This window comes from Crinia signifera, chromosome 6 (assembly GCF_055691185.1).
Source record: "Crinia signifera chromosome 6, ASM5569118v1, whole genome shotgun sequence".
In the NCBI taxonomy this organism is placed as follows: Eukaryota; Metazoa; Chordata; class Amphibia; order Anura; family Myobatrachidae; genus Crinia; species Crinia signifera.
Genome location: NC_139222.1, coordinates 229,527,483 through 229,542,004, shown reverse-complemented (window position 1 = coordinate 229,542,004; position 14,522 = coordinate 229,527,483). Strand labels below are relative to the sequence as shown.

The following is a 14,522-nucleotide window of genomic DNA, read 5'->3' as shown; positions in this document are numbered from 1 at the left end:
GGTTTAAAAATGAAACCAGCATTAGGGAAAATGTGTAGCGAGCAAATTGTTCTCAGCGATGTTCACAACTGGACACATAATACTCTCATATAGGACTATCATTCTACAATGCCAAAACACCTGATATAAAAGAGCTAAGTACTATTGTACGTATGGGTGGAATTTCCATACATAGAAAGGCAAGAATCAAATCTGATTTACATTTACCACAAGACAAGAGGCTGGCTGACTACAGTGCAGAAATCCACATTGGCAACTCTCCCCGCAGTTCTAACAAGCATCGGAGTCTCACACATCAGCTATCCTGTGAGTTACACATGTAAAAATGCAAAAAACACACATTCCCATTGAAAAACTATGCTTGGTCTGAGGGAATGGAGGTAAGCAATAAATGAAGGCTGGCCAACAAATTCCACTTTATGACAACTGAAACAGTGAGAAACACAATTCTTGCTGTAAACATGTCAGGTGGTCCAATAAAACATGCATGCACAAAGGAATGTAACACTTCACATGATCACATTAAGGAGCCAAAGTAAAAACTCACAAACCTAATGCTGCCCATACATATGTGAGATATCGCATGCAATCATTCGATTTCGGCACATTTGGCTGATAAATTGAATGATTGCATGCATTTTGAAGGGGACATTCGACGCCGTCGAATGTCGCATCGATAGATATTATGTGCTGCATATAATATTTATTAAATTGCATGAGCAATTGTATGTGGTTTTTAACCACATGCGATTGTTCAAATGCAATAAGCGTTGGGACTGGAGCAGGGACTGGAGCTGGCAGCAGGGACCGGAGCAGGTGGCAGCGGAGGACAGGAGCGGCGGAGGACAGGAGCTGGCAGCGGCAGAGGAGCTGGACAGGAGCGCTGTCAGGCAGCGGGACTCAGCAGTGGCAGCATAGCATATGACTTTGAACCACTGGATTGCCCTCTGAGAGAAAGCTCTCTCAGCCAATCAGCGGCCGCCTGAATGTGAGGCCGCTGATTGGCTGAGAAAGCTCTCAGTCAGCAGCCTCGGCCAATTAGAGGGCTGTCCAGTGTTTCAAAGTTCTGCGGAGTCCCGCCGCCTGCCTGACAGCTCAACCGCTCTGGTCCCCAGCCAGGTACGTACCCCGCTCTCCCCGCCAGCGCTCCACACAGCCACTTCCAGCACCCGAAGTCTGGCATGCCAGCTGCACTGGGCACCACTTGATGCGATCAGATGCGATGGGACATCGCATTGCGATGTCCCATCGCATCTGATCGCATAAGTGTATGGGCAGCATAAGGCACAACCAATACTTGTGTACTATCAGAATTGGCTTTATTGGCCAGGTATACTTGCGTATACTAGGAATTTGATTTGGATTGCTGTACAACAGCCAAATTAGGCAGAGTTCAACAGTGATGGTACAAATACACATACAGGCATAGGCTAGTTGTGCCTTGGGTGATAAGAGACACAGGGGACATATATTCACTGAGCAGCACAGTGCCTAGGCAGCTGTCAGCGGTGCCACTGGTCATCAGCGGCGCCAGCCTATTCCAACCTTGTGACAATACACAAAGTTATACCCACTAAAGTGCTGGGGAACACACATAACTTTTGCCATCATACTGTGGACTTAGGATGCGTACACACTGGATGATTATTTTCTTAACGACATTGCTCATTTTGGCCCTTTGAACAATATTGCTTAAAATATCGCCCAGTGTGTATGCTACACACTGTGTGCCGTCTGTCTATGCAGCTCAATTTAACATATCGCAAAATGACTGCATGCTCAGTGTAGCCACCCAGAGACTTAACTGAAGGATATCGCTAATAATATTGTTCAGTGTTTTAGCATATATATAATTCGTTCCCTGGCACCACCAATATCGTTAACTATATCGGCAGCGCCGCTAATCGCCCAGTGTGTACACACCTTTAGCCCTATAAAGAATATCACTAGATAACAGATAAACTGTCCACAAATGGATGGATTGAGAACACAAACTGGTCTTGGAATATTAAAGTTGAAGAAAAGGAGGAAAAAAAAGGGGGGGGGGGGTTTGCACTGGGTGGACGTACACCTAAAAATTTCGATATATTTAGGTTATTAACAAAAGTTTTCGCATATCCACATTTTCAGATGTGCGTCCGTCCAGTGCAACCTCCTTTTTTCTCCTTTTCTTGTTAATGTATCCCTAGGTTGCTTAGTACTGCACCCCCGCAGATACATTAAATAAACAACAGATTGCCGATTGTCTGGCCCAAATTAAAGGGCAAGATAGAATTGTGTGCAGACTCAAAACCCCTCTTTCTTTAGAAGATAAATGTTGTACCGTAAAGTTATCAATTTGGCTGCGGCCACACATAGCGGCGAAGTGGCTGCAACACTAATGTGTGGCCAGCTGCATAGGAGCCTGTGTGCAGCCTCCTTGCGGTGCAGCGAGTCCCGCTGAACGGGACCCACTGTGCCGCTATGTGTGGCCACAGCCTTATATGGAATTTCTACAGTTAGGGAAAAAAAACACCACTACAAAGCAGATGACTCCCCTTTATTTTCTAGTATAGAAATTTCTGCAACTATCTCATCACAAGACTAAGATCACTTATATTGATTCTGCCTCCTTAATCTGTTCAAACTATCTGTAGATGTTTCAGTAGGAAATTGGAAATCTAAGACTATATGATGACATTAAAGCATTAACATTGTAATTTCTTAAGTACTGAAAGGATGCATTTACACGACATAGGTACAATATTTACTCACTTGTGCTTTTGGAACAACCACTGGAGAAGCCAGAGTCCCACAAGAATCATTCCATTAATTTCACAAATAGAAAAGGCCCATGCAACCCGGTCGAAATAATCAAAAAACACATCCGGGAGGGGAGCTTCCTCCGCCTTAGAAGGCACACGTTCATGGACAACAGAGATCATCACCGTCGTGAGCATAAAACAGACAAGTGCATAGAGGAAGGCTACGAAGGTTTTGGACCACTCATCAGGGAAAGCCTGAGAACGTTCAAGCACAGGCATCGGAATCTTTATCATCTCCTTCCGGATTCCATTTGGCATCCCGTTCTTCGCTTTGCTGATAAAACCATGATCGTTCGAATTGATCTCTTTGCTTGAACAAATATGTCCATTTGCGTGTCCATTCTTGTGTTCCTCTATGTGGGTCTCAATTCTCAGTGTTTCTATCATCTCCAGCAACTGACGCCCATTGTCAGAAGAGACACGTGATAAGGGGGGCCTTTTAAAGTCATCTTCTTTTAACCTGAGCAAAGCTTGGCCATTGAGGGACTGAAAGGTCTCCGAGTACTCTTGTAGACCTCTCTTTGCTAACCAGTCGGCAACCTCCTTGGGTGTCCAGTAGATTACTTCCTTCATTTTCCAAACACAACTGTGTGTGTCTGCTTGTGCTACACGATCCAATTATCGCTAGAACCAACCAGCAAGAGCCCTTTTCGTAGCCTTCTCATCCTGTTTCACGCGTAGATGTGAGTGGATACCAGTAGGAATTTAACACATTACATGCCTTCTTACTGCTGTCGACAACATAGGCTGCATCACAGGATTACTGGAAAATGAAAATGAAAATGTGGATTAAAATCTGAATAGAAGAAGAATTAGGTCACGAATAAATTGAGAAAAGCAAATAAAGTGGGTGGCTGGTGGGGCAGGGGAGCTTACAATAGTTACCCTATTAGTACCAAAGTTTAGTTAAATATAAGCACGCAAAGAATGGAATAGAAATAACACTATACTCTATAACTGAATGCAGCTCTGATCAATCTAGCAAAAACAAAACACACATTTGTGCTTTATAAACGTATTAAAACATAAACATCTTGTGAACTTATAACATGTAATGTTATATATGGTCACTCAATACAGGTTTTTGGTCCCCACACAAATCATAACCTGTTGCTTCCATTAAAATCCAACACCAATCTGGCGATTTAAAAGAAAAAAAGTGTAGATAAACAGAACCAAAGCAGCCCTCTATGCTGGGCCTGAAGATGCAGGATGTACTGATCTGTGGCCTCACGCATCTTGCCTCAATACACCAAGCAGCGGAAGGAGCAATTAGCTCCTGTGCAACTCCATTAGCATCGGGTGTCTTTCTGCATCAATATGCAAATACGATGCACAAGAAGACCATGCTGTTTTTATTAATATAGTTTTATGTATTAGATAAATTTAAATGGTAAACGTTGCATGAAGAGATGCTCAACGCTACCAGGTCACGCCAACAGCATGGTGTGACTAGAAGAACCATTTAAAGTGCAGAGAGGCTACATTACGTGGACACATCTGTAGATCTGTGTGACTGTCTGGAGCGGCCAAAGAATTCTCTTTGGCCAATGCTGCAGTGATACTTTTACAAGGTGATGTTCCAGAGCAGTGATTTTCAACCTTTTTACCTTGTTGCACTCTAAATAAGATTTTAAAATTGCCAAGGCCAGGGCCGGTGCAAGGGTTCTTGGCACCCTAGGCAAAACGTCTGCCAACGCCCCCCACTCCTCCTCCCCATATTACCCCTTGCCTGGTAAGTCATGTGAAAGTGCATAATAAATCCCATATATTAAAGGTTTAGATTTATTAAACAGCCATATGTATACACACAGCCATACACTGCCTCTGTCATCCATCTACTGCCTCAATACATACACAAACATACACGCATGCTACATATGCTTGTCATACATACATACAAATAAACCCCCTCCCCCTGGAAGCCAGTACTACGAATACCACACCCCCACATCAAATGGGCATCTTACCATGGTCGTGTGTGTGTATGTGTGTGTGGGGGGGGGGGGGGTTAACTGCTCCCCGCCGCTTCTACTGGCTCATGATACAGCTGAGCTGGCCGGGATGACACACTGCTGCTGGCAGGGAAGAGGGCACTGCTCCCTGTTGGTTCTGCAGCTTCCGGCTCCGCAGCGCCGATGTTCAACGCTGACTCTGAGTGGCGGGGGCAGCTGGTGAGGGATGACTAGTGGATGGGCGCCGGGCAGCTGCTGCCTGATTGATATCATACACCTAGCGCTCAGATGCTCTCCCTCCTCCTACCTCCTTCATCCCCGGGAAATGCCTTTTTTTAAAGTGACGAGAGAAAAGCTTTTTTAAATAATGCAGCCAAGTGTTGTTGCGGCACTGACCAAATCCACGGGTTGGGGGGGTTGCCGCTGAACAGCTCGGGGGGTGGGGTGTTATGCGGGCGCTGCCACCCGCCAATGACACTGACTAGGTGTGTGTGCGTGCCGGCGGGTGGGGGGGAGGGGGGTTGGTTGCGGACTCACCTGCTCTTTCCTGCAGGCTGGGATAAATGGTAGGCGCCGGCGGCCACTTTCTTCCCGTTCCTCTGGTAGGTGCATTCATTCTGCTCCTCGCGCGGCCGGCAGCATCTATCATGCAGCTCGGTACCGCCCTCCAGTGGCCGGCACCCTAGGCAAATGCCTGAATCTGCCTAGTGGTGGCGCCGGCCCTGGCCAAGGCATATCATGAGATCCCCACAGGAACAACAACAAAAAAAAATACAAACCTATAAGCCCCCACAAAATAATCACGCTGGTCCCCACAGGAAACAAAAATAAAACACATTGGCCCTTTACATGAAAAGAGACCAGTAAATAACAGTTGAACTGGTGGTGGCTGTAAACTGGTTTGCGCAACTCTCGATCTGGGGGCACACTTGAGAACAGCTCAAGGCACACTAGCGCGCCATGGCACAGTGTTTGAAAAACACTGCTCCAGATACCCCCCTAGCCAGAAGCAATTACCATGGGGTGTCAATGGTGCTACCCACAGAGCCCCTGCTTGCGCACCCATAGTTTCTTCCCTAATAATAGATATACCACTCTTGGGTGTTCAATCAAACATGCATAGATCGCACACCCAACATTTAATATTTTTATGTCAGATATTGTGGGGAAGCGATGTGCGGTTTTCTGTGAGTAGCTTCCCCAGAAGTAATAGCAGTGTTTACACTTGTGGAGGGACACTGCTGGGGCTTTGTGATAAGGTTTTGGTCACAGTAGTTCCGACATGCTGTTGCAGTAGGTGGTGTGAGTCATTATATATAAATAAACAGAACATTCCATTTTATTAGTCTATTGTAAAAAAGTGTTTTTGAAATGTCATTAAGAACTTTTTCCATTTTCAATTTCACTTTCACCATCATTTTTAATTTCCATACAATGAGGTCTATTCACGAAGCAGTGAAAAGAGTGTAGTGAGCCAGTGCCGAAGTTTCCTATATACAGGCAACTTCCCCACTGCTTCATGAATAGACCCCAATGTGTTCATGTTTTGTAAGTCATGTAAAAACCACTGCAATAAGTAGGAAACCTCAGGATTATATTGTTTTTTTTTTTACAATGCCTTGCAGTATACAATATGATGCTTCTAAAGCAATTATTATAATCCTTTATTTATATGGCGCCACAAAGGTTCCGCAGCGCCTGACAATACAAAGGTGAGCAAAAAACAAGACAATAGTGATTTACAGTAAAAATACAGCAAATAAAAAAAGACAGTTGCAGCAGTGGACACTGACACAATTATACAAGTAGCAGAGAGAGAGAGGGCCCTGCTCATGAGAGCTTACAGTCTAAAAGGGAAGAACAAGATAGACTGGGGTGACACAGCAGGGATAAAAGCAAGTATAAAAAGGTTAGGATGAGAAATGGTTAGAAAATTCCAGTGGTACAGAGCACAATGGCCAAAATCTTGGAGGCGGGAATGGGAGGAAGTAACCAGTTAGCAGGAGAGGCAACGTGCAATTGTGGAGCAGTGAGTGGGAGTGTAAAGAGAGATAAGGTCAGATATGTAGGTGGGAGAGGAATAGGTGATGGCTTTGTGAGTGAGGGCTAGATTTATTATCCGTTCTTGTGGGGTATATATGCGCTATAGCAGGGGATAGCGCTTCCCCTCATCTATTAAACCCGCTGTGTGGGTGCTGTAACGGCGGCTGTGTGGGGGCATTTAGCGCAGCTATAACACTTCCTGCTTCGCCTCAGTAGCGAGGCGAAGTAGGACGGGAGAGCCACAAGATCAACTAACATCCTGCCCACCGAAGCGGGGAAGCGCTTACTACCCCCTCCGGCGATGCCTCCTCCAGCCGACAGCGCATCAGTTAACACTGACGCGCTGTCTGCTTCTCCCCAGCCGGCTGGACTGTGCATGCGTGGGATCTCCCTACTCAAACGAGATCCCCAGCACAGCTCAGAGCCAGCAGCAGGGACAGCGCTGTCTCTGCTGTGGGCATAGCCACCTGCAGCTGTCGAAGTAGATAGCATAAATTAGGTATGCCTGTTGAGCGCTGTACTTAAAATAGTACATGCGCTACGTCGCCGCCCCCGCACCGCCGCCGTTACAGCACCCGCACAACGGGTTTAATAGATGAGGGGAAGCGCTATCCCCTGCTTTGGCACAGGAGGATAGCGCATATACCCCAAAAGAACGGATAATAAATCTACCCCTCAGTAAGGAGCTTGAATTGTATTCTGAAGGGAAAGGGGAGCCAGTGCAGGGCTGGTAAGAGAGGGGAGGTGGGAAAAAAAGGTTTACCAAAAGAGGGCATTAGTAAGCATTTAATATATTCTGCATGATGTCACGGATTACATAAGCATTTCATTAAAGGCCACCTTTGGCTTCTCTAGTATTCGCTACTTTATTGAAATAAACTTTTGCATTCCTCATGAATTGGCTCAGTGCATGGCAGGGAAATAAATGCACCAACAGGCTTTACAGTTTCTCCAAACAAACAAGGGCTGGATGGATCACTAATCTGCTGACGGTCATTTATTCATGTAAAATATGCCACAGAACATTAAACATTAACAAAGGCACCCTCCCAGCCTCAGCTGACAGACATGGATTCACCACAGGGCAACAATTTCACGTAATCATCTATTTCATTTCACATTTCCCTTGCCACATATTAGCAGTCTCCTTGCTATTCTCACCTCTGGAAAGTTACCAATGAAAATAAGAATCGAAACTTAGGAATAAGCTGACTTGTTGCATTTTCTGTCACAGGCTTTATTCCCCAAATAGCATACATGTTTTCAAGACACAGTGCTCATACCCCACAACTTTCATTTATTCATTTATTTTTTAAACATGGGTTTTTAACCAAGCTTTCTTATAATAGGATACATACAGATGATGGTCAGAATACCAACAGGGTAAGTTAAGTATACTTACCTTCCCCCTGCCCGCCCTAGCCCTTACCCTCCCAGCTAGTGTCAAACAAGAAACAAACAGTCACAAGTGGTGTCCATGTATCCAACAAAGTGAGGAGCCTTCAACTATTTCTTAAGCCAGAAGAGGGTTCTCCACAGATAGGAAAGATACATTTTGCAATAGTTAGAAAATGTATTGTGGATGTAATTATTTATAGGGGTACGTGACAGTTATATCCAAGCTTACCAGGTGCCTAGCTCTTAGGTTTAAAACACTCCCACTTGTGGTAAAGGAAAAACTATAAAGGGCCCCATACATCAGCAATTAATTGTGACAATTTTCAGATATGGAGATGATTGCCACAATTATTTTTAGATGTGTGGGCTCCCCCTTTTGGCAATCACAATCACAATCGCCAATCGATTGCTTAATCAGGTTTTTAAACATGTTTAATAATCTGGTATTATCTGCAGATCTTTTTTATATGTGTGGGCATTCCCAATTAGTTTTCTTCATCTATTTACATTATGAACAGCTGAAATGACAATCGATTGAGCAATTTCCAGATATGAAGATGCAATCTTTAGATGGAAAAATCTGCCGATCACTGAAATAAATCTGTAATGTGTGGGCAAAGTCAGATAGATTGTAAAATCCATTTATCTGGCCAAAATATCCCAATATCTGAAAATCCATAAATTGTGATTGCTGATGTATGGGGCCCATAATATGCTCAAACATGTTTAAGTTAAAACAGGTGCTGTGTACATAAAGGTTTCTTTATTCTCTCCTTCCTCTTTGTCAATATTTGGTATCTGTATGTGCAAAGAAGTACTGCACATATTGATACCAAAGTATGTAGTAGTAAATACCAGCAGATGAGCGGCGGAGCCAGTGATAATTCGGGAGCGCACATTATCGCTCACCACTCACCGCTGCTCCGTACACACTTGGTGGCTTTCTAGGTGAAAGCAGCTCAGATGAGTAAATTGAGCTGCTTTCAGCTTAAAGTCGCCCAGTGTGTATGGGCCTTTAGAAATTAAGCACAGATCCCTCTGTGTGTATGGCCCCGTGCATCACGATCACCAGACTAGATCTATACTGCATGCAGTATAAACCTAGTAAATCACCTGACCGTGACAGATCGCTCAGCACACATCGCTGGTGCAGTGCTGCGTAATGAGCCAACTGTGCTGAGCAATCTGTGCTTAACTAGATTGCTCAGCCCACTTCTCCCGTCGCCCAGTGTGTATGGGGCATTAGACACCAAAATTGCACATCAGAGCCGTGTATGCGATGTGGAAGCGTTAGGATTAAAACAATTGGAAACATCTGAGCCGGATGTACTGTATAGGAATGGGGGCAGCATTCTAACACGATGACCGGACATGTGACCCTTTCAGTTCCACAGTAACCCGAGAGAACGGCCTGAGTGATACCATGTGGGATTCACAATTGTTTTCAAACTAGAACATTAAAAACATGAATAATTAACAGTAATGGTTGAGTATACTCAAAGTCAAACAAGTCAATACAAACTCATAAACCGGCCAGAAACATCATTCATTATTTTTTTTGCTTTTTTGCTACAAAAGCTGGATAAGTAGATGTAATGACTTAAAAGCATGGTTGGCTGAATGGAGTAACTGTTTGCTAATTTTCCACTTCATTTCCCAGCAACAATTAGAACAGAAAACATTTATTGGCAAGTTATTTAAATGAAAGTCACTGATTAGTAAACAATCACAGATCGAGTGTTGCGACAAACAAAAGCAAGAATAAATAGATGGTGTGTCGGCACAAGTGGCATTTCACAAAATAATAAATAAAATCTAAAGCGCTACTAAATGATGAACTGCATTAATATTAGAACTGGGGGACTTGAGTCATAGTGACTAAATTACATTCATTGGCGACAAACTCAGTGACAATGTTCAGAAGAAAATTAATAAGCCTGGAAGCCGGGGAAGAGGAAGAAATAACCATGGCATAAACCTGCAAAATAACCTAGTGATGCAGTGAATGTTTTAAGTTTTTATGTCCAATTATTCTGTATTGCGGCAATTTATATGAATGTGCGCCATCACTGTTCTCTCAAGCAATCCGACTAGATCGCTCAGAAAATGACACAAAAATCACTCTGACCCGCCTCATGGTTAGTAGTGCGCGCTGCCTACTGTAGTTTCACGGCGCCGGCTATGCTGACAACGTAGCGTAGCCGGCCGCCATGAAACTACACAAGTACCAAATATTTAGTAGAGGAAAATGCGATTTATTGCGTGTAAATCCGCGGGGAGCTGGTAGGTGTGAGCAGCGGGGTCCGTGTGGGGCCGGGAAGGAGGTCCCAGCGGCTGGGAACTAGTAGCGGTATTGGCGGTGCGGGAAGCGGCTGCTGAATGTAAAAAACATATTTTGAAAAGAATGGCCGGCCGTTTATTGGCGGAGGTAATTCTCTCAGCCAATCAGTCTTTTCAAAATATAGTTGCACATTTAGCAGCTGCTTCCCGCCCCGCCAATAGCGCTACTAGTTCCCATCCACTGCAGGGACCCAGCTGCTGACTGCTCATCCTCCGCAGGGCCCCCTGTGCCTCCACAGCCGCTGCAGGGACCCCGCTGCACACACCTGGGATCGGACTCAATACATCACGGGTGCTAAAAAGCACGCGCAATGTGCCAGTGATGGGTCCGATCTGATAAATTGAATGTTCAGCCCGGCTAAACTCCTGACTCTGACCCGCACAGGATTGGGCATCGGGTTGGATGGAATGTCTGCACACGCAATTTGGAACAATTTCTCAGCCCAATCCATTTGAATTGGGTGAAATTGGGCCCAAATGGCTTAGTGTATTGGGACCTTAACACTTTTAACGTCTTTTTGTGCAACTTTTCCATTAAAACACATCTTATTTACAATACTATGCAGCAGTGGGGTCCAGGCAGCGAAGGCTGGGAAACGGCTTCCATGCGGTGCTGGGCAGTAAGTCAGCGCCCGGCCAGTGTTTTCAAATTCAGCAGCGCTTCCTGTGCCGCCGCCCAGCAAATAGCGCTATTTAGTTCCTGGCCACCGCACGGTCCCCGCTGACTTACTGCCCAGTGCCGCAGGGACCCCCCTGCCAGCTCTCCGGGGATATATATACACAAGTGCCAAATCGTAAGCGAGCCTCCTGGGGAGCTCTCAAGGGCTGGTGCTTAGGACTAGTGTATGGGGGCCTTTAGGAGCAACACGTGGCTTTCTGTTGCACCTGCTCTCCAGCACTCAAGTGCACCCTGCACAGCCATCACCCTAACAGGGACCACCATACAAATTCCATATTAACCTTATAAACCAGATTTTGCCTTTTTAAAGGATTGCCATTTAAAAAAAATATGGGCAGATTCGAACAAAGTCCTGGCAATTTGCAGATTACATTCAGCCCCTGATGTTAATGCATGGAGTAAAAGTTTTTGCATACATATTTTTGGGGAATAAAAATGGTTTAAACTTTTGTGTCCTTGTCTATAGATATTTTGGTGTTTGCCCATAGTTTTTACAGGGCTGACTGGTTCGCTGTAAACTGATCCTTCCCATGAATAATCCGGGTCAGAGGTGAAGTGTAAAGGAGGGGATCTCATCCAGGACTCACAATGGGTTATTTACTAAGATGGGAGTGCTAAGCAAATAGGTAGATTCTGATTGGTGGCCCATAGCAATTTCCCATCTGAAATAGAACTCCCATCTTATTAAATAAGCTCCATGTTCAAAATACTGGGTCACACCTGGTTTTGCAGCGTATAAGTGGTATAAATGCAGTGTTTAACGCAATATGTGTCTCATTACAAATATAGATTCTTACATTTGCTTAAACCTTTTTTTTTTGCATCCCAGCATGCCCTGCATCAGTGTTAGCGTGACCAAATAGTAAAACTGTAGCAGGACATTCTGAAGCATTGGGCTGAGAAAACGGGTGAAAAGTGTGCATAACCTCCGATTCCGATCCGATGCGCAGCCCCGTGCGCATCGGATCACCATGGCTGCCACAAGGATTTGTTGGATCCTGTGTCAGCCAATTACAGTGCATACGATACATTGTATGCAAAATAGTGTTCATTCTAGCACTCGCTATATTTGAAAACCCATGCAGTTTCTCTTCCCTGCCTGTGGTGTCGCTGTCTAGTGTAGTACTTCTAGCATAGTGTGATCTGTATATCAGCACTGATATGCAAGCCAGACCTGTGCTAGAAACACCACAACAGACAGCGGCACCCCAGGCAGGGAAGAGAATCTGCATGGGTTTTCAAAGTTGGCGGGTGCTAGAATGAACACTACAAAAGAAGTGCATACAATGTTTTATGGCCCTTATTCAGATCTGATCGCAGTACAAATTCTTTCTCAAAATGGGCATAACCATGTGTACTGCAGGTGGGGCAGATGTTACTTGTGCAGAGAGCGTTAGATTTGGGTGGTGTTTTTCTTCAAAGTGAGATCTATATTGCAGTGTAGAAATAAAGCAGTCAGTATTTTCAGAAACAAAATAACTCACCCAAATCTAATTCTCTCTGCACAGAATAAGGGCCAATGTTCTACTTTATCCTAATTGTGCCACAAGGCAACATATTTGAGGGTGGTTCCGTTTGATAGATCTACAGTGTCTGGGTAGACAGTCAAAATGTTGATATGCAATAGGTCAACATGCAAAAGATCGATGTGCAAAAAGGTCAACATAAGTTTTGGTACGTGTTTAGTTTCACGGTGGCCGATATATCGAATGCAATATCGGCCGATCCGATGCAATTTTTTTTACCTGTTCATAACCCCCCTATCCACTACGCATGGAGTTGATTCTATATAGTGTGGCGAGCGCAGTAATCCGTGTCCACTCGCCACGCGGCTCCCCGGAATGGTATCACATGGAAAGGAGGCATACGATACATCCCACAAATGTACTGGGCCATAAGGCAAGTAAAATTAATTTATTATTATGTACCAGAGCTTCTGGGAGGTAGAACAAACCCCAGATAACAAACTGTACTTTCCAGGAGTGCAAAGCTACATAAGCATTTGACCAAGCAAAAGCCACAGTGCAGGGACTAAGGTCCTTATGTGATCGTAAACCCAGATCTGCAAGATGACCTCAAGCAGGGTACACACTGGAGCAATGTCGGCATAATTTGTGATTAGGTAATGATCACCAATATCGCTCAGTGTGTACAGGTAACTGCATGCTACCGTGGCAGCTAATGACAGAAAAACATAGCAGTATTGCTACCCATCCGTAGTATGCCAATAAAGGATGGAACATGATCGTTCCGTCTTTAAGTAACATTGTGCCAGTGTGAACAGGCAATCCCCGCTTGCACGCATTTATTCCGATGTCGTAGCGAACGGTAACCACTAAAGTGTGCACCCACCTTTAGGATCCAACCAGAGTTCCTGAGAAGGAACTAAATCACTTCAGGGGTATCACACCTCACACAAGGTTGGTTGGTTAATCATTACTGAATGACCAAAACAGTTTATAGTCATTTGAAAAAATAAAAACATGGCCATAATTAGACAAGACACAGATGTGTTCCAATTCCCATGATAACCACATATTTCATTTTAAGTTCATTCATCGTTTCTTTTTTTAATGCAATTCTTTTCCTAGATCAGTGGTTCTCAACCCTGGTGCTCAAGTACCCCCAACAGTGCACGTTTTCCAGGTCACCCGGCAGGTGCACTCATTATTCAAGCACATTTAAAAAGATCCACAGGTGGAGCTAATCATAGCAGTTGTGATTCTGTGTGGAGACCTGGAAAACATGCACTGTTGGGGGAACTTGAGGACCAGGGTTGGGAACCACTGAGCTAGATGATTGTGGGAAATGTATATAGTCATTAGCTACAAAATACATTAGGTGCGTTACGTCTACGTAGGAACCAACAGTTACTAACCAGTAACAGGAAATAAATCTACTGCCACGCAAATCACTTCTGCTCATGCAATATATTGGAATGTGTTCAGGAAGTGAACAGCGATTTGTGGCATTCTGTCATAACAATTGCATCAATAAATGTTCCTATTACATGACAATACACATTAAACCACAGTACAGTCGGTTCAGTTATGTCTTTCTGCTTACCTGCCACAAACTAAGCCTTTAAGCATCTTATGTCAGTATTATAAATCACGTGCCCATCTCACACTTTGTGTATATGATCAGAAGCGCGGAGGGGGGGGGGGGGGGGGGGGGGGCGACTACACAAAGTGTACTTTTCCACAGACACACAACTAACTGCAAATAACTACAGGTGTAACGCTAAACACACATTCCACATATATATAATTATCTATGTGCATTGGTCAAATACTGCCAAGA

General features: G+C 44.5%; 1 protein-coding gene across 6 annotated transcripts in view; it reads right to left on the bottom strand.

Annotated features, from left to right (window-relative positions):
* The window catches only part of SGMS1 (sphingomyelin synthase 1), a 246,980-nt gene that overhangs the window by 20,107 nt on the left and 212,351 nt on the right, over nt 1–14,522 (bottom strand). For all 6 annotated transcript variants that reach the window (XM_083149071.1, XM_083149073.1, XM_083149074.1 and 3 more), the window contains one exon: nt 2,755–3,567. In XM_083149071.1, the coding sequence (XP_083005197.1) occupies nt 2,755–3,377 (623 nt within the window). In that variant the 5' untranslated portion in view covers nt 3,378–3,567. The remainder of the gene's footprint in view (nt 1–2,754; nt 3,568–14,522) is intronic.